Source organism: Cyprinodon tularosa, unplaced genomic scaffold (genome assembly GCF_016077235.1).
Source record: "Cyprinodon tularosa strain WSP-4 unplaced genomic scaffold, ASM1607723v1 ctg323, whole genome shotgun sequence".
NCBI classification, from domain to species: domain Eukaryota; kingdom Metazoa; phylum Chordata; class Actinopteri; order Cyprinodontiformes; family Cyprinodontidae; genus Cyprinodon; species Cyprinodon tularosa.
The window spans coordinates 382096-408438 of record NW_024039034.1 but is presented as its reverse complement, the minus strand read 5'-3'; the positions used below and the strand labels follow the sequence as shown (position 1 = coordinate 408438).

General features: G+C 36.3%; 2 protein-coding genes across 3 annotated transcripts; both read right to left on the bottom strand.

Moving 5' to 3' along the window:
- Window positions 1-59: 59 nt before the first annotated feature.
- Window positions 60-3871, bottom strand: LOC119788699. The gene is made up of 9 exons (XM_038293294.1): window positions 3828-3871; window positions 3501-3645; window positions 3243-3364; window positions 2571-2631; window positions 2322-2471; window positions 1459-1527; window positions 1209-1301; window positions 880-1080; window positions 60-576 (listed from the first exon to the last, which is right to left on the bottom strand). Exons 2-9 carry the CDS (start codon window positions 3559-3561, stop codon window positions 251-253), a joined length of 1083 nt encoding a protein of 360 aa, XP_038149222.1. The 5' UTR covers window positions 3562-3645; window positions 3828-3871; the 3' UTR covers window positions 60-250.
- Window positions 3872-5806: 1935 nt separating this feature from the next.
- On the bottom strand, window positions 5807-12103 carry LOC119788704. 2 transcript variants are annotated; one of them, XM_038293300.1, is made up of 8 exons: window positions 12034-12103; window positions 11709-11774; window positions 9315-9436; window positions 9148-9208; window positions 8904-9056; window positions 7587-7676; window positions 6901-7092; window positions 5807-6395 (listed from the first exon to the last, which is right to left on the bottom strand). In XM_038293300.1, exons 2-8 carry the CDS (start codon window positions 11767-11769, stop codon window positions 6019-6021), a joined length of 1056 nt encoding a protein of 351 aa, XP_038149228.1. In that variant the 5' UTR covers window positions 11770-11774; window positions 12034-12103; the 3' UTR covers window positions 5807-6018. The 2 variants fall into 2 exon arrangements, with proteins under 2 accessions (XP_038149228.1, XP_038149229.1); XM_038293301.1 differs by having other exon boundaries at window positions 11709-11790; window positions 12034-12077.
- Between the last annotated feature and the right edge of the window lie 14240 nt (window positions 12104-26343).

Sequence of the window (26343 nt, the reverse complement as noted above, 5' to 3'; positions counted from 1 at the left end):
ATGTAATAATTGTTTGAAGGCATAAGACACGATTAGTCAAAACAAGACAACATAAAAAGCAGGTTTGGGAAAAGTTTACTTAATGTTGTAGGGGAAATGAACAATGACAAACCTTTTTTGATACATACAGATAATTTAGGGGCTAAAGCCACAATCATATCACAATCATGTCATTAAGTATGGATACTGACAGGAAAATCTGAATCACTTAAACTGTTGGCAGTGCCCTACCTTTTGCCCTACGATTTATCTAAGGCCAAAGAGAACTAAATAAACCCCCCTTTTTATTTTGACCATCATGTTTATAGTTAGCACCGCCAGAGGGACTGTTATGGCCAGTGTTTGTGTCAGCCAAATTGTCACTTGACTGTGAATTTACCCAGCGTTTTAATAACACATTTTGTAAATCAGAGATGGCATTATCATTTTCTTTGCAGGTTATTAATCCTCTAGCTTTCTCATGGTAAAACACATTAACATGGTGCATAACAGAGTTGCATTCCCAGGTTCCCATCGTAGTAACAGGCTTCGCTTCATGAGTGTGGTGCATCAAAACCAGAATGACAGGCATATCACCTGTGAAGAACAAAAGAGAGTGAATATATCAGGACTAAAGATATATTCATACGAAGATTTTCTGTCAGAAAAACAAACAGATGCTCATTGTTTTCTCATCATTAAGGACAAAAAGATTAGTGGCAAAAATTTATTATGAAAATTATGATGTTTGAAACAACAGGTTATTTAATGTGTTTATGCTTAAATAAATAAAAACTGTTTCCCATATTTTGAAATATAAAAAAAAAGGTCAGATTGAAAACAGATAAACATATGATTCTCAGACTCAATGCAGAAGTCTAGAGAAGCTCATAGTCTTACCCGTAACCAGTTTCATGGCTGCTTCCACATCGGTCCCAACGCGTGAAACGACAGGACAGAAGACAAACGCCATCTGGCAATCCTCATTGTTCTGACTCTCTACCAACATCAGCTGCTGTGTTGAACTCCTGAGTTTATCCAGAATCTGAAGATGGGCATCAAAGGTTTTACCGCCAACCACCATCTTGAACTTCACCATCACTAAGAGAGAAGTTTAAGACATACAGTTTTAGAACTTACAGAATGTATTAAATAAATTAGAAAATAAATAAAAACTGTTTTAATTAAACTGAAATAGATTCAAGGCCAAAAAAAAAAATGCATCTTACCTTGTGCAACCTGGGAGCGACCATAACTGCTTGACCATAAGTTTGATTGTGTGGAACGAAAAAAACTTTGGTTCCCAGCCCCTGAGAATGAGTCTGTTGAATAAGTAAACATAAAAAAAAAAAAAATATATATATATATATATATACTTAGGGGAACAATAATGAAGTTTAATTTTCTTTAAAAAAGACCAGCAGGAATAATAATTAATACAAATTATAAATTATAAAGTTGGTAAAAAGTGATGGACACCTTGAGGTTTCTGTAAGGCGGTTTCATTTCTGGAAGCTGCTCGATGATCCAGCGGCTTAGCTGCAGAGCCTACAAAGCAAAGTTTCATTGTTAAATTACACAGTCTGCAGTCATGGGCTGGTGTCCGAACGTCCACCCTAACCCCTAAATCCCTCAATCACTTTATAGAGCGGGGACTATATAGGGGACTTTATGGTGAATTCAGTTAACTTACCGTTCGTACAGATTGTCACTACTTTTCGCTCCCCATTGGTCACATAACTCCGCCTCCCACCAAGGTACCTGAGCCATCTTTGTTCTTTCTCTCTGCCACAACAAATCCAATGATGTTTTGTAAGGAGAGCACTTGCAAAGCATTCTGGTATATATCTGCTTGTCTAGTGACCAGGGATGATTACTACTTTTCAAGCAGTGATCATCTACTATTCAACGTCTATAGAGGGTTTTTCACCCACTAGACGTTCGGACACTCATCTAAAATGGTCTAACCACTATAAAGTGATTAGGGCAGACGTTCGGACACAACCTATATTATTTAATTTGTGGATTTTTATGAACATGTAATCATTATAAGGAATGATAACAAAGTGGCAACTAAATACAAACCATTGGAATTTGTTCAAATAAAACATCTGTTTTTGTGAGGCAGGTTTTGTTTTTACAAAAGATACTCTATGTTGGTTGGATTACAATCCCCATTTCTATTTAAAATCTTTACATCTGAAAAAAGTGTTAACAGTCCTAAAAATCGGTATCATTTCCAGTATATCTGTTTAACAATAGCTAGATAAAAAAAAAAAAAAAGTAAAAATATGCTGTTAAAATTATTCTTATAGGCTTTATCAAAACAATGCAATCTGGACCTGGTTGATGTTTCTGCTGTGGCTGTCCTTTGATGTCCTCCAATAAACTAATGTGTGCTTCAAGAAAATGCTGCACATTGCTCAGCTGAGCATGCGTGTCCTTCAGCACATGGAGATAGTCTACCAACACCCCACCGCTGCTTAGGGCATCTGAAAAAAAGAGTACAAGGATGGCACATTCATGCTTTATGGATGATATTCTATTTCTAAATGTATTTTCTGATAAAAAACAAAAACAAATAAACACACCCTTTATGGAATCTTCAGGGATGAAACTTCTCAGATCTTGCAGGACTTTCTCAATTGGTTTCTGTATGAATCACAACAAAAAGGAAAAACAAGCCAAAGGTATATAAGTGTATGTATGCATGTATGTATGGAGTTCTTCTTGTGTTTTCATTAAATTTAAGGAAAAAGCGATCTGAAAGGGGGAAAACAATTTAAAAGTAAAATAAATAAATTAGAGAAAAATAAATTTCCAAACTCATTACAAAAACTGATGTTATTTGAGACTGAAGAAAACTTTTAAGAGAAAACATTTTGTCATGGAATACATAAAACATTTGGAAATGATTTTCAGGGGGAACAAAAACTCAAAAATGCACTTTACACTCAATTATTTTTGGCTTACAAAATGATAAATTTTTCACATAGAGACAAAAAACCTGAATCAAGAGCAAAGACAAAAAAAAAGAATTTTTAATTCATGAAAATATCTTTTAGAAAATTTAATTCTTAAATAGCATCAGGTTTTGGTATCATTGTGGATATTACTTTATATAATATATTTATCTCCCCCTTTTTTTCTTAAATTTAATAAAAACCTAAAATAACTCCATATGCAGGCACTGTACCAATGTAGCTTTGTTTAAATGCATATAGTAAAAGTGTACTTGGTCACAACACAAATGAAATAACCACCTGCTTGTTTATTTTCTCAAAGATGGACCTCCTCAGCTTCAGCTTCTCAGGTCCAGGAAAAAGCTCATTTAGATCGATTCTAGTGAGAGACTGGATCTCTGAGTCAGAGCAGAAGTTCGCCTCTGTAAAATGATTTCAATAAAGAAATTACACATTAATACATTTAACAAGGAGGAAATTGTAAAGTGAACGCTTATTGATCCCGTTCCAATGAAAGGCCCCTAGATTAATCACATAAATCTAATAAATAGCACCTACTTTCCAGTACGATCGCTGCGTTTGAATTGTACATTCGTATTTCCTTTAACAACACGCTCATGTTTTATATAAGGAGGAATAAGAAGCAGAAGGAAACTATGTCGTTTATTTTGGTTGGCTTCTCACTGTTGTTTCGGTTCTGAGTCTGTAAAAACGAAAGAGAAAAAACAAAGACGTTAAATAAATTATCTACACCTATATACCAATTAATAGTTTGAATACATTTACGTATATTTGCAACGTTTACATTATAAATAATATTAGTTAAACTGTTAACCGTTTAAGCGCAAATTAAATCATATAGGCTTGTAATCTTTGCATACTCACCGCTTCCTGTCATAGAAAGTGAAACGTATGTTGAGCTGCGTTTCTGAAGCCAGCCCATAGAGGGCGCTCTAAGCACCTGACTTTCTGGATAAATGAAACCAAAATAAACTCAGAAATGTATTATGTTTCACTCCCTAATAGTTAGTTTTTATATTTATTTATATTTATTTGAAATGTGAATCAATTTCATTCATACAGTTAGAACCTTTTATAAGAATAACCAGAAATAATTTCAAAAGAAATGTTTTTTAAGCAGTAAGCTTTTTTCCACTAATTATGGTTATTGAATTATTCAGATAGTCTCTTACTAAACCATTGTTTGATTAACAATTTAGTGGTGTAAACATACTTTAAAACATCTCTTAAAGAAATTACCCACTCAGAGCAGAAATTTACAGAACTGTACAACAGTACTATATATATATATATATATATATATATATATATATATATATATATATATATATATATATATATATATATATATATATATATATATATATATATATATATATATATATATATATATATATATATATATATATATATATATCTGCAGGTTTACTAGTGGTTCCTATAATTTTTAAAAGTAGAAAGGGAGGCAGATCCTTTAGTTATCAGGCTCCTCTCCTGTGAAACCAATTACCAGTTTTAGTCTGTGAGGCAGAAACCCTGTCTACTTTTAAGGCTAGGCATAAAACTTTCCTTTTTGTTAAAGCTTGTAGTTAGATTACCTCAGGTTATCCAGAACAATCTCTGTAGTTATGCTGCTATAGGGTTAGACTGGAGGACATAGGGACCCCTTTTTCATCATGCTGCTTCATTCTATCTCTATTCTCCCATTCAGTAGAATTTGTTAGTTCCATCTTTAATGTTATAGTCCCTCATAGTAGCTTCATCTGGTCTGTTCCTGTTTGGCTGTCACACCATCCTGAAGAGATATATCAGCTGTGCTGCTGCCATCAACACACTTGTTTATAGATGTTGAAGATTGGCCTGTTTTTCAGTGTGGTCCTGTTTCTCTGACTGTGATTAACTAGATGTGCTCTCTTCATCCGCTGACATGGGGGCCGGCTTGGAGCTCGCCTGCCTGGCTGTGTGTCTCCTGGATGGGGCTGCTTGTGGAGCTGGTTGACAGTTACCTTTTTATCTCTCCTTTTTTCTGTATCTCTGCTTCTGTCTCCTTGAACCCCAGTCGGGCTCGGCAGATGGACGCTCACACTGAGCCTGGTTCTGCTGGAGGTTTCTTCCTGTTAAAAGGGAGATTTTCCTCTCCACTGCGCTACAAGCATGCTTGCTGTGATGGATTGCCTTCCAGTCAATGAGTCGATACAATCAGATGGTTGTGCTTAGATAGAAAACTTTGAACCAATCTGACCGTATGATCTGGTTGAACTGTGTCTGTAAAGAGCTTTGAGATGATATTTGCACTGTATAAATACAATTAATAAAATATTTTTCCACAAAGATATCTTTTATATATTTATCTATGTTTTTTTTTTTGCAGAACCACTTTTGCTACGGGAGTGCTGAAACTAATATATTGAAACACTACTGTGGAAAAACAGTCACTGTACAAATAGCACTCAGTATACTAGTATATCATATGTAGATAATTTATCTAATCCATTTCAAGTAAAACATACAACTACTGTATATACATTTAAGATATTTTTATGTGAAAATTGGGAGGATAAAATATATCAATAAGAATATCAGATTGAATGCAACTGATCTACTGTAGATATATATATCTAGATTAGTTAAACTCATAGATTTAAATTTATATAAGAAATATAAAAATAATATACAGATTGTCAAGATAATAGGTTACTATATTGACAACCATCATTTGTAATCTACTTCTAAATAAAATAAAGCAACTATCAATATAATACAGGTTTTCATCTGTATTTTTCCTATTATAATATAGGTTATGAAATTAATCAAAAAGGGACAGAAGAATATAATTGATTCAATTTTTATTACCTTCCATATGCACAGCAATTCATTATTTAAGTGTTTTACACTACTTTATTTTCCAGTAAACATATAAAAGGACAAATATAGAAACCAAATGCAAATAATCACATCTAAAAAAAAACAAAATATAATATTGTGGAAATGTACCTTTAATACATTTATAAGCCGACATCCCTGAAAACAAAAAAAAAGAAATATAAATAAACATCTAATCTGCAGGCCCCCAGATACTCTTAGTATCACAGTTGCTACTACTGCTGCTGCTACTGCTGCTGCTGCCAAACAGCCTAAATCCAAACTCACTGCCCCCACTGTCCAAACGGGAGCAGCTGTCAATGCCAGGGTTATTATATTCACCAGTCACAGCCCATTTACTTCCTGGAGTACAGTATTCCAATAGTTTGTTCTGTATCTGAATCACAGCCTTGTAGTTTTCTTGACACCTCAGCAATCCATGCGCTGTCTCATGGTAGAAAATATTGACGTGCAGCACGATATTTAAGTCATCCGACCATGTCCTCCTCGTTGTCATGTGCTTGAAGTCGAGTGTGTGGTGCATCAAGACCAGAATAACAGGTTCATGTCCTGTAGAAAAAATAAAAGTTTAGTTAAAGCTCGAATCGGAGGGAAATATCTTTTATTTTTGCTTAGTGGGGATATGTTGTGCCAGCAACAGAGACATAAATAAGTCTTATGCATGTTTTATAGAGTTAAATATAGTAATAATAAACATTTCTATTTGAGGTGATACATTGAACTTCTTTCCATAATATTTGAGCATAAAGGAATAAGCAAGTAAACTATTTACATGAATTTAAATAAATTGATAGTGTAAAAACAAAACAGAAAAAAATATTTAGCTAAATAATATTGGGTGCAATGATGGTTATAATTTCTAAAATCTGAAAAGATTTATGATGCAGAAATTTTTTAAACTGATATATAAATGTCATTGTAGTTATTTCTTAATCTACAGGAAATTAAATAAATCGTTTGATCAGAAAAGATTCAAAAATAAATCACTGCTAAAATATGTTTTTTATATCATATAACTGTGTCTCATCTTAGGTTGAGCTGATATTATGTTTACCTGTTATATTAGTCATGGCTCCATCAACATCTGCCCCGGCACGTGAAGTGATAGGGCAGAATACTATGAGGACCTGGCCCTCCTGACTGCATGAAATGAGCTGAACCCGCTCCTGCATCTGAGCTTGGACCTTGGCCATCAGCTGAAGATGGGCATCAAAAGTTTTACCACTGACAACCATCTGGTACATCACTATGGTGACAGAGAAATGAATGAACATCTGGGAACAGATTCAACCATTTAGTTTACTTCACATTAAAAAACATTACATAAAGATGAGATTATAACACCAAATCAAATAAAAAATAGGTAAAAGTTGTAAAAATAGTCAGTGAGACTTAATTTATAGATATGGGATACATTCTACTTATGATTTTTTTTTTTTTTGTTGTTGCAAAATTTAGTAAAAAGTCAATCAAAGTAAAACCACATAAAAAAGAAAAAACAAAAGTTTAAGTTAATTCCACCAAAGAATAAGTTTAATGTTCTTGCATGTCTACACATGCAACAACTTCAAATTTATAAGAAAGCAATCCTGGATTATTATTAGCTTAAAGCTGCATATTATTGCTACAGATATATGGCAGACAGGCAAAAGTATGATGGGGTTAAGTCATCAGGAGTTTCTATGTGATAAAAACTGTGGGAAAGGAAAGCAATAGAAACATGTCAGACTTAAGATTTACCTTGAGCTCCATATGAATGTCCATTTGCTGGTATAATGTGAGCCCCTATTGGAGGGCTGGGAGACTTTGTGTCAGGGTTGGATAAAAGATCTGCCAGATATGAATAAAAATATTTATTTTCATTATTACTTTACTGTTTTATTTGTCTTTTTTATACACATCCTTATGTTAGATAAGAGCAAGAATGCTTTTAGTAGCGTTCTTTTAGATTAATTTGGTAGTTTTAATTTTTTTATATAAAATAGGACTTAATCTTTTAAACACAATAATGGATGCCATATTAGATACAAAGCTCAATAATCTTTTCATCATATGTCACACAAAAAATGCGGGTGGCTGCCTGTTTTTAAATAAACCTACAGTACGAGGGAGGCTTGGAAATCATAGCATTTGCAGATGAGATGAAATTGCAAACTCCTGGTGAGAGCAAAAACAAAACCTTCTATATAAGTTTAAGTCTTTAATAATCTTTTTTATTTAGACAGTTTCCTATTCTTCACCAAAATATATATTCAATATATATTCTTAAATTAGAATACTTAATTGTGTGTTCAAGTGCTGAAAGATCCCATAAATAGACATGGCATTGGGGATGCTCTTGTTGCTTTAGATGATCTTTTAAAAGAAAAACTTTTAAAAAATTTTTTTTAAAAAATTAAAAGTAAAAGTAAAGGAAAACAGATTTTTTGGAGATGTAAAAACTTTGTGAGAGTAGATTGAGATTCGAGTCTGAACTTTTTGTATAATTTAATATGAATGGTGGCACTGCAAAAACGATCTGAAAATAAGTACAAATTTTAAATCAAGTGTATTTACCCTTAATTTGAGTAGATTAATAAGATGATTTGACATTGGAATGAGTATTTTTACTCTTAATATAAGATAATTAGATAATATGCACTTGAAATAACACAATGCAATAGTTTTTTTCTTATTTTAAATGTAAACTGTCTTTTTCCATTGGCAAAGTGTCTCACTTACTTCCTCAATTCAAGAAAAAATGCACTTATTTTAAGAAAAAAATGACTTATTTATGTTACATTTTTTTTGTAGTGGGTGCGCTGATCATTTCCACCAAAATTCAAAGGTTTGCAAGGACAACACAAATTGTCCTTAAACCTCTCACTTTCATAGAAAATAAACTTCATTTAGTTTTCCAGTAAAACATAAGGCAACTCAGAATAAATGGTGATATTTTAGAGGCATGAGAACATTTGGTGACCGTCACACATAGATAGGAGTCTGTCTGGGAGCCCTTTTGGAAGCCATCAGGAACATTTACCAAAAGCATGCATTACAATAAGGTTTCATTACAACCTGGGTCATGTTGCTGGTGCGGCCGAGCTTTACTCATGTCCTCCAGTAATTCAATGTGTGCTTCAATGAAACTATGCATATTGTTCAGCTGAGCTTTCATTTCCTTCAGGGTATGGAGGTAGTCAACCAAGACCCCACTGCCTGATAGAGAATCTGGTAAAAAGTATGATGGTGTGTGTTAGAAATATTAATACCGTAATGTTATTCTAGTAGCATTAGCTGAAAAAAAAAATTAAAAACATACCCCTGAGAGAATATTCTGGAATACAACCTCTGAGTTCCTTCAGCAGCACATTTATTGGTTTCTACATGAATAATGAAAACAGAACTGGTGTTGATCAGAATGGAAGAATGCTGTAAATATCTATGAGCTGCAACAAAGCGAAAATACAAAGTTCAGAACATACTCACATGTTTCTTTATAATTCGGAGAATGGTCCTCCTCAGCTTCAGCTTCTCTGGTCCAGGGAACAGCTCATGCAGGTCTTCTCTAGTCAGAGACCGGATCTCAGAATCTGTGCAGAAATCTGCACCTGAGGGAATTTATTTAAGCTGAATTCAATGTTCAATGTTCAAAAGTTTAGTTGCATTACATGGTTAAGACCAACAAAGTAAAAATGAAATTATTTTGCTGCAAATAATCTGAATTAGGTGGCTTGCATTTGTTTTCAACCCCCTTTACTCTGATCTCTCCAGATATATGATATAGATGTAAACAGAGTAAGGACCAAGGAACAGCAGAGAGGTCAGGGATGAAGCTGTAGTGAAGTTAAATGAAAGATTAGGTCATAAAACAAAATCTTAAAGGCATAGTGGAGGATTTTCACAAATTTTTGCAAAGACTCGCACTCTCCACTTTAAAAAAAAATGCACACGCACAACCCTGTACCTGCTCCCAAGAGGGAACATCTATTAAACACGTGCGAGAGTGTGCACGAGGAGAAATGGGCTCGTGCATGCTCTGTTTAAAAGTTGCTGTTTGCATCGCTCATACAAGCTTACTTTCCATAAGAAGATTTGCTATTTTTTCAATATGTTCAGCTTACCATTGGTAAATGAAAATGGGGACATAGGATGGCCTTACGTAAACATATCACCAGAATGATTTACAATTAGGAGGACCATTTATTTAGATGATCCACCCAGAAAAAGAACATCCTCCACTATACCTTTAACTCTTGAGGAGCTGAAATCCATAACCTATGAGGGAGAAGTTGGTGACACAAATTCATAGATTGAAAGCAAATTATAAGATGTTTAACATTTGCCACAAATAATAAAGGATGCTATCTATTTACTATAAAACAGTATACATGGTGGAAAAACGCACATAGCATATGTAACACTGAACAAATCACCACATGGTGAAACTATTTAGTGGCAGATTCATGCTGTGGATGATTTTTTTCCCTCAGGATAAAAAGCCAGGCAGGGTTAATGGGAAGATGGATGAAGATAAATAAGACTAAATAGTGATTAAAGACCAGTTAAAAGCTGCAAACACACTTAGATTAAAGGTTTAGATTAAAGAACAGAAAAATCTAGTCATAGTAGATATCAATTTGAAAATCCTCCAATGCCACACTTTTCAGATGTTTATTTGCAAAAAATATTGAACATTTGATATACCTTTTACTTCAATATAATTATTTGCCATTTCACAATAAAGCACAATACAAGTCCCTGAAACTATAAGTTAGATAAGTAAAAAAAGTCACATAGTAGCAGAGTTGGGTAGTAACTAGCTACATTTACTTAGTTACATTTACTTGAGTAACTTTTTAACAAAAATCCACTTTTAGAAAGAGATTTACTGCTCAATAATTTTGTAACTTGAATAATATATTGTAAAATATTGTTACCCTTAGTTGAGTAAAATGTTTGGCTACTCCATCCAGTGTGAGTGACCTTAATGGATTACCACCAAGCTATGTTTTACCAATATTTCTCCAGACATTGACACATAATTATTTATGTCCAAATGAGTTTCTTTTCTCGTTCACAAGCATACTTTATCACAGGAATACCTAGTGTTATATTTGGAGGTTGAGCTCATAAACACCCATCCATGTATTTTCCGTCAAGCTTATCCAATGTGGACTGTGGAAGGAAGCCGGAGTACCCGGAGAGAACCCACGCATGCTCAGGGAGAACATGCAAACTCCATGCAGAAAGACCCCAGGCTGGGAATCGAACCTTCTTGCTGCAAGGCAGCAGTCCTACCAACAGGTCCAATAAGCAGCCCCGCTTATAAACAATAAGCTGTAAATATTTCAACTGAAGGTACTAGGTTTCTAAGCTTTATTTTAAAAAGAAATTGCTTCCTCTGTCTGTATTTAATTTTCAATTACATTATCCATTTCTTTCAATTATTTAATGATTTGAATTCTCAAATACCGTAGCTTTACATTTTAGTCTGTCTTGTTACATATTTTAGATAGTAAATGAGATATTATGAGTTAATCTTCTACTTCAGTAGCCTTTTTAGCAAATACTTTTTTTACTCTTACTTGAGTCATTTCTTGGATGCCTACTCCTCACTTGAATTAAAATATAATGAACTAGTGCTACTCTCATTTAAGTGCAGTTTTTGGGTTCCCTTCTTATCTCTGCATAGTAGCCTGGATCCCTATAGGAGAGCAACAAGCAATTTCTTAATAATTTATTTGAATGGTATTTTTAATGCATACAAAGTGCTTGAGAGTGAAGACAGATTTATCTTTGCTAGAAAATGTGGAGGCAAGTGTGTGTAACTGGATCTGGTATTATGCTAAGGCAGCTCCTCTAAGGACAGTCACCACTTACGCTCCAGAACAGACGCAGCTGCTGCGTTGGTGCGCCTCACTTTCCTCAGCAAAACAGCCATGACTCCTAAAGAGCAAACAGACTTTTATTCACATTAGTATGACGTTATTATCCCCATGTTCAACGGCAAAAACATGGATTTTTTTTTTTTTCAAAAAAAAGGAAAGAAAAACAAAAGAAAATCAATTGCATAATGACTGTAAACACAAGAGTTTGACATAAAATAGGTCATACTATAAACAAACGTTAGGTGTCGCTTTTTATTACCGATTAGCAGTTATCATTCTTGGGCAAAGAGCAAACCAAATCTTTTTTTTCTTCTTACCGTTTCCCGTTGCTCAAAGTGACTTCTATGATTTCTATTCACGTCATGACGCAAACCGTTTAAACTACCGGGGGCCGTCAGAGCAAATGACGCGTCTGTGGATCCGCCTCTGAGAAATACGCACATTGAAAAAAAAATGGACCTGATACCGACAAGAAAGAAAACTATGTAGACTGCTTCTTTCCTTCCATCTTTTTATTATACTTATGGCTAATGAAGAGACAAAAATGTTAATGTATTGAAGTACTGATAGGCTCCAGACATCTTACAGAAAATTACCCAAATCTGTCTTCTTGGAGCATTTAGACTGCAGCTTCATAATATAGGCCTACTTTTATCTGATTTTAGGGCGCAACATTAAATAACAAATGAAAGCTATTTCACAAGACATTTTGTAGCAAAAGCAGCCTTTATCTGTGCTTTCCAGGAGTCATATTTCTATGACATACTATACAAAACAAAATTTCATTTATTCAGCTTTCTGACAGTGATTGTGCAGCTTAGCAGTGAAAATGAACATTTCCATTTATAAAGTGCAGCAGTGATTAGAATGTAAACAGTGTAGGAGAGACATGGGGCAAAAGGGCATTTATGTGGAAGGTTCAGAGCAGTGCAAAAATAAATAAATAGATATGGTGCAAAATGCAGTAGAAACAGTGAGTTGAGTTCTATTTTTAAGATCTACCACGAAGTGCAAATATGGTGTTAACAAGTGTGTGATTAGAGTTTTTTTAGAGTTCAGAATGCTGCAAAGCATCTTCCCAGAGGGCAGATGAGGGGTAGCTGATGATGTTAGGGGTTCAGGACACGTACAGTTGGGATAAAATTTCTTTAATGTAGGGAACAGGAGCCCCAATGACCCTCTCTACTGTTCTTTCCACTCTTCTCATGTTCTATTCACCATTTTCAGCAGATAAGCAATGATAGGAACCTGGGAAAGGACCAGCATGATCCCTGATTATTTTTCTGTACTTTTACAGGCAGAGGTGTCAAAAGTATTAATGTTTAATACTCAGGTAAAAGTATAAATCCTACTGTTTAAAAACAATTTTGTAGCAGTTAGATTATTAACTTAAGCTTTTTACTCAAGTAAAAGTGTAAAAGTACCATTTCTAAATCTACTTAGGGTATAAAAGTAAAAGTGATGTATTAAAAAATATTAAGGGCAGATGCTTTACTGCACTACTGCAAAGGCTCCTCTACTGTGGAACCAACTACCAGTTTTGGTCTGTGAGGCAGACACCCTGTCTACATTTTGGGTAGGTTTTAAACTGTCCTTTTTGATAAAGCTTATAGTTAGAGTGGCTCAGGATATCCAGTGCTACCTCTAAAGTTATGCTACTATAGGCTTAGACTGCTGCAGGACATAGGGACCCCTTTTTCATCATTCTGCTTCATTCTATCTCTATTCTCCCATTCTGCAGAATCTGTTAGTTCAATCTCTAACCTTCTGCTCTCTCTGCTTTTCCTCAGAGTAGCTTTGCCTCGTCTGTTCCTGTTTGGCTGTGATGTCATCCTGGAAAGAAACATCAGCTGTGCTGCTTCTATCAACACCCTTGTTTATAGATGTTGGAGATCGGCCTGTTTTCCAGTGTAGTCCTGTTTCTCTGACTGTGACTAACTCTATGTGCTCTCTTCATCCGCTGACATGGGGTTCTGGCTCAGAGCTCATCTGCCTGGCTGTGTGTTTCCTGGATGGGGGCCGCCTGTGGAGTTGGTTGACAGTTGCATTTTTTTTCTCTGCTTCTTTCTGTATGTCTGCTTCTGTCTCCTTGAACCCCAGTCAGCTGTGGCAGATGGCTGCTCAGACTGAGCCTGGTTCTGCTGGAGGTTTTCTTGCTGTTAAAAGGGAGTTTTTCCTCTCCACAGTCATTACAAGCATGCTTGCTGTGAGGGATTGCCTTTGAGTCGATAATCAATGCAATCAACTGGTTTTCCTTAGATAGGAAACTTTGAATCAATTCGACGGTGTGATCTGGTGAACTGTAAAGTGCGCTGAGATGACATTTGCTGTGAATTGACGCTATATATATAAACTGAATTGAACTGAAATGCAGTACCAAGTCCAAATACAAAGAAAAAATAATGACATGATTTATGTAAACAAAGCTTGTCATCCCTTGATGTGGATGATGCAGAAGGCATAGTGTACCATTAAGCCTCCATATTTTTGTCTGACCATTAGATGTCACTGAAAATTACACACTGTATCTTTAATTCACAAACAAGCAATAGATCAATCCTCTTAAAATGGTTGTTAATGAAGTCATGAGGACAAAAAACGGCATCCTAAGTCAAAAGACAAAGTGTCAGAAACTAGGAGAGTGTGGTCTCTTGGGACCGCGTCTATATTCACTCTAAGGTAAAGTAGTTGCAGTAAGTTGAAGAGCTAATTGCATATGCGTTATTTCCCACCCTTCCCCTTTACTAATGACCAATACAGTGATTTAAATATCACATATAGATATAGATTCATTTTGCACTGCATTTTAAAAACATGCATAATGAAACTGAACTGAATTCCTCTTAAGACTTCCTCTTATTTTATCAGTAGGCCTAATGTAATATGATTTTTGGTGGGTATTTGATTTCCAAACAAATTGTGCAAAACCAGTAAAAGCTCAATAAACTCATAGAGAGATCTCTCTTTGCCTCTGACCTTCATCCAAAAAATCCTTTTCCTTTACCACATGTAGCATACAGTCTGACAGGGTACAGCGTGCTCACATAGCCAAGCCAGCAGGGTGCAGCGCTGTACAGCACCTCCTGCTGTTGTCAGCCTCACAAAGTCATCTACATAGTTTTTTTTCTTTTTAACCTTCCAAAAAACATTAATAATTATGAAAGTGATTTAATTGGTTCTATTTTCATTAATATATGTATGTTTACTTTAAAAATGTACTTTTTTTACTTGCTTGATCCCAGCCTGCTACAGCCTAATATGGCTTTAAGTTCACTTCCTTACCCATGCGAGCTTTATCTTCCTTTGTACTTTGACACAAAGTAGGAAAATAACAATTTACAAAATGCTGTCTAAAAGCAAAAGGATCAGCAGATCTTCTTTGTCTCCCTTTGACTTGCAAGTCATTCAACACATCTGTTTGAAATCGAGATGCTCTTGCAGTCCTGACATCCAACAGAAAAGCTCCTCTCCTGTGTCAGATTTTCTGCGGGAGGTGGGGCTGAGACGGCTCCTTGCGGCTTTGCTCGGATTCCCTCAAGGAGCCTTTGATGGAGGAATAAAGCAAAGTTTTCTGTGCATCTGACTGTAGCACAATACTGCACTGACATTCAAAGACTCCCTCTACACCAGCTTAACATCAGCTGTTATTTCTTTGATTCAGATCTTCCTCTGGTGTCTTCAATTTCATACACCTTATTGAAAAAATTCAGAAAATAGAAAATCTTGAGAGGGATTTAGGCTACAGTCCAGTCCTTTGTGGTGGCAATGGCCAACTTCACTTAGAAGATGATAATCAGGTATCAGCAGTAGGTCTTTTTTGATGTATTAAATTCAAGGCTACTATTAGATGATGCAAAGCTCCTCAGAAAGATGAGCAAAAAGTTAATCCAGACTGACATTTTAGTTTACTTACTGCTTTTATTTACAACTTTTCAGGCCATATCAGTAATACTAGTTTTAAATGAGTAATGAAAGATTTATCTCCCAGTTGGAAGCATAGTCTATGTCTCAGTTAAAAACAGTTTTTAAATGGAGCAGGAAATGGATGGACAGACTGATGCATTGTCTGCAGCAATGTGGTCATCTGTCTGGTGTGGTGAGGTGAAGAACAAAACTGAAATGAGAGTCTTTTTATAAATTCTAATCTTTGGTAATCAGATTCAGATTATACCTGAAAAAATGCGTTAATTAGTAAAAAGTGGCTAAAATTAGCTTTTTCCATAAGATTATTGGACTCAGGATTAAAGATAAAGCGAGAAGCTGTTTAACAAAGCCTGGCTTAAGCAAACTGGTGGCGAATTTAGATTAAAAATGAATTACATTCATTACAATTTGCCTCTGAACAGAAATAAGACAGACTACCTTCATTATATAGTAAAATATTGTCAATTCAGAATAGGAAAATATTTTTTACAAGCATTTAAACAAAAGCAGGGTGAAAATTATTAATACCGATCTCTGCAATCAACGGGAGATTCTTTAATGATATTGTACCAGTTAAATAATAATTGCTGCATAGCTTTTTCCAGGTTCTCACAGGTATTTTGAATGATTTATCTTTAGTGACAATGTTAATAATGTTTCCAGCCAAAAAATGTAGGTGAAATAAAAAGAATCATTTAGGTCTTTAAGTTTCAATTTCAGTCAGTAGGTGAAATTCTCTTGTGTCTAATCAGAAATGGCAGAAAGATGGGCGTGTCAATTGTGGCCTGCTGTATATTTACACTGTAATCCCGGACCTGGAGGATGCTGTGGTTCTGAATCTCTGTTGAAATCATAATCCCACTTACAGTGTGACATGAACTTTTAGCAAGCATAAAGTGGTTACTTTCATAATGATGAACCAAAGTTTTAGAAATACAATTTTTCTATGATGTTAAGTTCTTTGCTGGGATTTAAGGAAAGTCTTTGGCCACCACTACAACAAAACCTGCAGGCCAGCTTGCTGAAAGAAGGCTGGAAAATGTTTCTAGCACTTATAAAAAACAAACAAAACTAAACTGTAAATGTATAAATTCTGCAAAATGACAGGAGACAAAAAAAAAAAAAAAGAATTCTGATCTGGAAAATCAAAAAAATACAGCTGCCCCTCTACAAAGTCTGTAAAAACATGATTATAAACTAGCTCCCTCATTAAACATCCTGGCTAATAGCCAGACCAAATCAGCTTGTTATACACACAGAGTTGTGAAGAGCAAAACAACAGAAAAGTGGAATTTATGCAGTAAATACTCTACTTCTATATTTCCAGCTTTTGTTTTTCACACTGTTTGTAGATTTGCTTAGATTTTTAAAATTTTCAAGAAGGTGATATACGGTAGATTACCTCTTAGGGTAGCACAGCCTTTGGGGATGGCACTTTGGTTTGTTCTTTAACCTTAAAGGAATAGTACACCCAAAACATGATTAGCCTTCATTTTCTACTCACCCCCATGCTGATCAACACTCTGGAGTACTTTTTTGATATCTCAAATGCATCTGGAGATCTGGGAGGCTTCTTGCTGTCTGCTGACATTCAAATAATGGAGGTCCATGGCGCCCGAGACAGAAAGGTCCATAAAAGTCCACAAAAAACGTGTCAATATCCCTCCATACTGCTCGTCCAATGTATTCCAAGTGTCCTGAGTGGGTAGCATCCAGAATTTACTCGAAACGAAGTCATTTAGAATGTTTTTAGAGCATAAACAGTAGTGTATAGGATTTCCTGAAAGCGCGCGCCTGCAAGTTCACGACGCTACGGAAGCCGGCAGACCAAACCAGGGCATTCAGCTCGGCAAAGAACTCATGCTCTTCCTCAACACTGAAGTCCTCAGACATTTTTCTTTCGTTGTTTCTTTCTTTGCACAGGTAAACAGCACATTTCTTCTTCTACGCTTGCATTATCGGCAGAGCAGACGCTGAATGCGCACTTTCATCTGGTTTGGTCTGCCGGCTTCCGACTTTTATGGACCTTTCTGTCTCGGGCACCATAGACCTCCATTATTTGAATGTCAGCAGACAGCAAGAAGCCTCCTAGATCTCCAGATGCATTTGAGATATCAAAAAAGTACTCCAGAGTGTTGTTCAGCATGGGGGTGAGTAGAAAATGAAGGCTAATCATGTTTTGGGTGTACTATTCCTTTAAGTGTCAGTCATCCTCAATTTCTGTTGCACTAATGGGAAGAGTGAGCTCCTCAGTGTTGAGCACTTTTACCAACTATACATTCCAGGCTGCTAATAGGAACACATATTTTTGTTCTGATTTTGAGGTTTTATAAAGTGGGCTTTCAGTTTACCTTTAGTGCATTTGATTCTTTCTTGCCCCAAAACTAAAATGCTTAAACTGGTCCAACCTAAATTAGATTCTGCTAGGGGTGAAAATAGGAAATTTGGGGTTGAGACACACTTAATATTATAAGCGTTCTGATGGCACTGATAGCAAAATGGTTTTTATTATATAATTATTGTGCACAAATAAGGTACACTAGTATTAACTATTAAGGTAAACAGAGTTTTATGGGGCCTCCAGGAACTTGGGGCCCTAGGCAACTGCCTAGTATTGCCTGATGGTAAAGTCCTCCCTGGATACTGCACTACTAATAGTGTTGTTAAAACCCAATTTCAAATAAATAAATAAATAAATAAAAATCCAAATTTTTAATCCATTTAAAATCTTTGTTAATTTTTTGTCATTAGGAAAAATTCAGTTGTCAGGCAGGAACAGTTTACCCACTTCTTAAAGAAGAACTGCTGCCTTTTTCAAGCACCTTCATAAAGTTTTTCTTTTCTATCATTTAACATTTTTAAGGGGTTTGGTTACCTTCTATCTAGGCCCTCTTCATTACTGTTCTTTCTTTGGTATTTTTCAGTCTTCCTGTGGCCCCTTTCCAGCTTGTTTTGTTTTGCATGCTTCACACTGATCTGTGTTTTATTTATTTTTGCAGGTCCTTGTTCCAATTATACTTGAAATGTTTGTGCATATCTTCAATTCTCAACAATTAAATAAAACCTCCAAAACAAAATAAACAAAACAAAATAATTCAGGAGGCAAAACAACTGCCAATGTAAATCATACACGTGCAAAAAGTATTTTGTCGTTAAACACTATGGGTGCCACAGTTAGCTGTTGGAATCATGATTGATTTTTCTTGCTCTTAGATGATTGGATGAAAGGAAAACACCCAAAGTTACAAAGAAAACTTTATTGGGTAGTGATAAAGAACTACAGAAGACATCCAAATAGCTGATCTTGAATTTTATTTCTATTTAGCCTTTGCAGAAAAAAAAAACAAGAAAAAGAAAATTAACGTCTGCTATAAACCACCAACAAAACAAAGATCTCTCCCTCTCTCTCTCTTTCTCTCTCTGATGTTTGCACACTGAAAAGAGCAGACAGTGACCTTTGGGTGTTGCGCTAAAATGAATGAATATGGAAAGACGATGTCAAGTGGGAAGAAATTCTCATGCATGGCCCATCGGCAGGAATGGAAATGAGATAAGCAGAAATTAGCAGCTGCTCTGAAACAAGGAACCAATGATTTTACTTGTGGTTCTTTCGATTTGGATAGGTCTTCCCATTGCCTGCAATTAGAAAAAACAAACTGAATCCAAAGATTAAGAGGTGAGGCTTTGTAGATGCTTTTTCACACACACACAAACACATGTACTCACAGTCACCCCCCCTTCAGAATTATTCATTCATAAATCAAACGGCTGCTAGGGGAATTAATCTCAAAACGCGGGTGAGTGTAAGTCACCGGATGCAAATATGACAGCTTTATTAGAAAACTAGATTGCTTAGATTTGTCTGAATTAATGTGACACTTACTTTGATTAAATAGCACTCCGCTCCTTTCACTTACTGTGAATTAGGGCTGAGGGAGGAAGGTAAGGAATGCAGAGGAATATAGGCGTCTCAATCTTAACATAATTTGCTTAGATCCCTTTTGACTGGCAGTGTAATGTACAATGCTGCAATAGTTTTTAATTAGGTATTCTTTTGTTTATGGATTAACTAGGCTCCAACTATCATCTGTACAATCAGATACATCTGATTCATATCTTGTGTAATAAAAATAAATCTGCCCTACAGAGTTTCCCTGTTTCTGGGTGGAACATATATTGGGGTATTGATCATTATGCTGAAGGATTGACTAAAAATAATTACGCAGCAATTTTGTTAATCAATTAGTTGCTTTAATTGATTTACTCTCCAGCAATAAAGAGACAGAATTTCAAACTATTATTTCAGGAGCTCCTTCTAAGAACCAGTACTTTTGTATGTTTATGGTTACAATGCAGATGTGTTGATGTTCAGGCATTTAGCTTTATGATTCTAATAAAAACAGCTCAGAAACACTTCGAATGATTCCGTTGTTCCCCAAAAATGTTAATAAATGTGTATGGTAAACACAGTTCTATGTTTGGTGAACATGACGAGAATTAAAAATTATGCTTAGCTGCATTATTTTTAAAGGTCGGGAGAGGGTGGACTTTGTGGTCTGGACATAAGCTTCAACCATAAAATGTGAAAAAAAAAAACTAAAAAAATCAATAAAACAAAAGCAACAAACTTGCAACTTCCTTTAGCAAAATATATTTTTCCAGTAGTTCATATTCTAGTATTCTGGTGCTGTGGTGGTAGTGTTTGTATACATGTTTATGTTGCCTATTTAGGACTGTTTTTGGTATCTTGACTTACCCTCTGTGGACCAATAGGCCTTATGGGGACTGAAAGCTGCTCATAATGTGGCAGACCCCCATTTTTAACCTCAGAGAGTTAATTTAAAGGTAGGATTTAAATAATTTTATGTTAGACCTAGTAATATACTGATAATGGTTAGGGTAAATGTCACATTTAGGCACCAATTCAGTCACTATAATGAATGTAAGTCAATCTAAAGTCTTTATATGGATAGGAATACAAACCTGTGCTTGAGTGTGCTATTCTTTGGCAGAATGGCTGCTCAGAGTCGAAGTTAACTGCATAGCAGTCCTGGTACCAGACTTTTAAGTGCTGCAAAACTATTTAGACTGGAATAGCGATTCTCCCTCAGGATATTTGCACTAAATATAAACCCAGAGACACCATAGGGAGACATATAATTGTGTTATAAAGAACTCAGCTTGAGCTATTAAGCAAAGAAGAATGGGCACTTTTTTTAGTTTCAAGATATATAAACAAGTGTGGAGACTTATGTCCCAAAGATGAGTGGCTTTTCTAAGTAATGACAGGCAGGCAACATGCAAATGAACACCACCCTTTTCAGGTTTTTAGTCACAAAGACCACATCAATAAATCTTCTTATGTTTCACAATTATGCAATGCTTTTTGTTGGTCTTCTTAAACAGAGCATCTTATTTAGTACGGTGGCCATCCTATGTGTTTGCAGCTCATTTCATGGTTTGCTGCACGTTTTCACCTGTTTGTAGCTCATTCCCTTTGTTTTTGTTGTTTGCAATTTTTTCTTTTGCATTTTTTTTGTGCTAGCGTTTTTTTTTAGGTTGCATCACACATGTTTTTGCAGCTCGTTTCGTGGTTTACTCTGCATTTGCACTTAAACATCACCGTAATTAAATAATTTTGAAGTTTATTGTTATAATGTGAAGGTGTATGTAAATGCTTGCAGGTCACTGCATGTTTTAATCCATCTACCTGAAATTGGACCATTGTGTCCTTGCTTTGGGACCATTGCACACATGTTAATCATGCTCTTCCACATGCAACACAGTGAATCACATCCACTCCTTTTATTATTGTAGTTTTCATGTAATTCTCCTTTCTATTTCTTCTGAAGCTTTTTTTTTTAATTTGCTCTTCATTCTGATGGTTAAATTTTTTTTTCCTTTTGGTGTGATTGAAACCTTCTCACTGTCACAAAATTGTACCACAATATTAGAGTCTTTGGATTATGTTTTTCAGAAGAAAATATACCAAAAGAGTGAGTTAGCAGGGGGGATCATTAAGGGTTAGAAAATGTGGATGGAAAAAATGCACACTTTTAATTGGACTGGAAGGAATTTATTGATAGCTTCTTTGCAGAAGGTGGTGGGAGAAACAACTAAGTACAGACAGCCCAATGTTATGGGTTTAAGTAGTGCTATGGTTTAATTTAAAGAATAATAAGAAAAGCATCAGCCTTGTTGATCCAGCGGTGGTATTGTCAGATGTGCAGGGTGGAGAATAGAGAGGAGGACAGTTCTAGATACATGTGTTTCTGAAACTGAGCCAGTAGGGATGTTTCTGCTACCCAGGCAGGATGACTAAAGCATGAAAGGAGGTTTAGGCCGATTCCCTGGGGAGAAATGAAGATAGGGGGCTGGTATACTGAAGGTGCAGCAGCGAAAAGCTGCAACATGACATCTAAAAACTGATGTCTAAATTCATCAGATACTAGGAGCAAGGAGTAGGGCAATAAGAAGACTACTAATTGATTTTTCCTTAAAAGTAGATATAAACTGTTGAATATGAATGACTGATTAAATTAGATTAAAAAAATCACAACCATACATTTATTTAACTTGCCCTAAAGAATTGAAAAGTGATCAAAACCAAACGACTTCTCATGTAAATATGTTAGAAAGAAAATACTAAGATTATTCCATGAAAATTATGGTGTTCTCTCTTTTTGTCTCTTTTCAGTACGGTTGGACCTCCAGCTGGTGCCTTTACTTTCATGTGGGATTTTGCTGTGCAGCCTCTCCGTGTTATGTACGAGTGTGTTCATCAGCGTGTGTTTGTGTCCATTCCTTGACTGCTGTGCTCACAGCAGGAGCAAAGCTTCTTAAAGAAAGCACACAACATAAAGCAGCCATGAGATTTGAGTGTAAATCGCAGTGTTTGTGCAAGTTAGGGTTTGTGTGCGCGTGTGTTGGGCAGAATTTGCCGGGGTGTAGCCAGGCACGTCATTGTGCTTTCTCTTCCATGTGGGCCATAGCGCGTGGTAGACATGGGAGTGGGATCCCTTTGATCATGACAGCTGCATGGAGAAACAGATTACCTTTCACTGCTGCAGTGACAGAAAGCCATATTCTGTTCGACAAACCTCGCCAGCAAATTTAATATCCGGCTCCTTTCCACTGACAAACGCTGTCAAACAAGGAGCAGGATGTAGATTCAGATGCAATATCACCATAAACAATCTGACAATATGTGTCCTTTAATAAAAGAACACTTTTATTGTACTTTGCTTTTAAACAGATGGCTGATATTTTACAAAATCATGGGTGAAAAGAAAAAAGGGAGGCATTTTGGGCTTTAAATATTCATTCTTACAGCAATGAAGCAAAACAGTCCAAAGAAAGTCTCTTTTACTACTCTGCTGCACTTCTGTGTTATATAGAGATATCATGATCCAACTGCTTTTTTTGAATAAGCTGTTTCAGCGTAAACTTGCTGAATTCAGCTCACACCTGTTGCCTTTTTGCTATCTATGACTTTAGAAAGCATAGTAAGCCAAGTAGCTTATCACCAACTAGCTCCTGACAAACATGTGTATGGAAGACAATCTTTTATTTCCGGGTGGATCATCTAAATAAGTTTACATAAGGCTGTCCTATGTGCTCATACCCAGTTAGCTATATTTTTCTGAGCATGCTCACTTTCTGTTAGGAATCCAGTTTGTGTGGTCTGTTTTTGTGTTTCCTCTCTCTCCACCACCAGGTGGTGCCCTGTCCTCGTTGGGCCTCCCTGCACACCTGCGACTTGTTGGATTATTATCTGGAGGAGTATTTGAGCAGTGGACTGTCACTACCTCGACGCCAGAGTGTTTGCCAGTTTTGGGTACTCTAGCCAATCTGAGATTAGCTGAGTCTAACCTAGCGTTGTTCCTCTGAGACTTATGTCTTTTGTCTTTGTTTCTTCGGCAGGAAGTCTTCCTGTTTAACTGGATACCTGGACCTTCTCCCCCTGGAAGGAAAAGCCGTGTTCATAGTGAGCAGGGGAAAACCGCATGATCTGTTCAAGTTCCCATCGGAAATCCGAGTAACAGTCTGCTCCATTACTCCTCTGGGTCCAACGTTTGTCTACCTGTCCACCCTCCAACGTGTTCACTATTCTTTGGATTATCCCACACAGATTGGATTCAAGGACTGAAAAGACCCCCCTCAAACGTAAGTCCCTCACCAGCATTATCTACAACATCTAAGATTTCTACGGTACCTGAACTGACCTCTGATTAACTGACCCTTCTCACTTCCAGTTCCGGTTCAATTCAATTCAGTTTATTTATATAGCGTCAATTCACAACACATGTCATCTCAAGGCACTTTACAGTTCAACCAGATCATACACCAGCTCACTGAGTTCCAGATCCAACCCCTGTACTCTTTCCTCAATAAACCTGTTAAACTTTTCCCATGTTCTCTGAGCGGTATCTCTGCATGTGGGTCAGATTCGTAAAACCGACCATGACACTTTCAGGCATATATCTGTGGTGAGTTATGGTTTCAGACAGTCATTGAAGCTTACCTTTCTCAAAGCGGTTCTTTATAAAATATCCAAGGGTTGTAAGAGAAAAAGTGTCTATGAAGTGTAAGAGAAGAAAAGAAAGGCTTCAGAAGAGGCCACTTTCACAGTTGCCTGCTGTTGCTACCCGACAGCAGCAACTACCAACAAAAATAGTGTAGGCACTGCGCAGTGGAGGAGGAGTTACCTGACCAACGGGGAGCAATGTTAATTGAGTTCACTATGAAGTTCACTATACAGTCCCCGCTCTATATAGAGATTGAGGGATTTAGGGGTTAGGGCGAACGTTTGAACACAGAAAGCTTGTATGGGCTATGAGACAAGCAACTAGCCTGTAATGCTTTGCACAGAGAGCTCCCCGTGCAAAGCATTATGGGATTTGCTGTTACAGCAGCCCGCTGTTGCCATAGCCTGCCGCTACCCAACAGCGGCAACTAATAACAAAGACGGCGCAAGAACCGTGCAGTGGACCAGTGGGGAAATGTAGGGCCCTATAAAATCTGTTTAATTTTTTCCCAAATTCAGTTTTTTCCGTTTTAATTTTTGAAAATTCAGTTTTTTTCATTTTATGTATGTATTTTTGCGCTTCCAATCAATGGAATGTTGACAAGACTTGCAAAACAATAGTTCAACTGACACGTAAAAGTCACGAGGGAACTGCTCGGCTCTGAACTCATGGCTTAGCGTCATGTTTCTCAACTTTTTCGCCGAAAGCGGAGCTGTGGAGAGCCGCTTCGCCATTTTTTCAATGTTTTGATGAGGGAGGGTGAGCCGAAATGACGGAGCGGGAGGGGTTGTGTCGCACGTTCTTCTCCCACACAAAAACAAAATTTCATTTCAAATGTAGAAATTCCGCGTTTACACTACATTCCGCGATTCCGTCCGTGATTCCATGATCGCAGAAATTATAGGGCCCTAGAAATGATCATCTGTCTGAACGGTAAGTTCTATAAAGTTCCTGTTCTATATAAAGAGTAGCAGAAACTCAGTAACTCAGTAAATGTTAAAATTACCCGTACAACTATTTTTGATTTTACTGTTAAATTCATTATTTATCAATTTGTCAAGAAGTCAGATGAAAACTTAAAAAAGATGCTAAAGTTGCATTTGCTTAGTGCTATACACAACAAGCTAATAGTGTTGTCCCAAGCCTCATCACAGCATCTAAATAAAATCAAAATCTGGGTTTTGACTAGGCCCAGATCTTTGCATTTTTTTTTTCTGTCATAATTAATAGTCTAAATCTGTTTCAGCTTGAATTTTCTTCACATGTTTCCTGAACATCATTTGCTGCACATCAGATATCATGGTGGAGTCTCTGAAGTCCAGCAAAGCATTCTAAAACCATGATACTTTCTACTCCTTGTTTCAGAGATGGCAGTATTTGGTTTATGGCAAAAATGTCCTCCTTTGTGGTATCAAAATAATTCAGTTCTACATTCACCTACCCTAAGATAACAATTCCAAAGTTAACGGTGTAATTGAGGATTTTGGCAAATTTTTGAAAAGAGCCATGATAACCCTGCACCTGCTCCCGAGAGGGAACGCCTATTAAACGCGTGCGACAGCATGCATGAGCCCATTGCTCCTCGTGCACGCTCTGTTTAAAAGTTGCTGTTTGCATTGCTCATACAAACTTAATTTCCAAAAGAATATTTGCAATTTTTCCACTATGCCAGACTCACCAGTGGTAAGTGAAAATGGGGATTAACATATTTACACAAAGACGGCCTTATGTAAACATATCACCAGAATGACTGACAATTAGGTGGACCACTTATTTAGATGATCCACCCGGTAAAAGAACATCTTATACTTTCAAACTGTCTGTTTCTGATTCTACCAGAATGCATTTTCACATCAAAAGTAACAAAAGCCTGCTATAAATCTTGGGACAACATTTTAAGGATTTTAACCCACTTTTCTTAACTTATGGCAGTCTGTTTTCAGATTGAATTTCTATGCAAAAAATACAAAACACAGTGAAATGACTCATTCAAATTCCTTAGAATGCCTTACCAGCCTCCGGAGGCATTTCAACATGATGTCTAAGGGTTAAACAGGACAACCCCCCCTTCAGTATGCTGAGTAGTGGTCAATCATAACCATCTGATGTGAAACTCCTAAATTATAGGAGTTTTAGTTTTATATCTATACATTTATTATTAGGATATGTAAACAT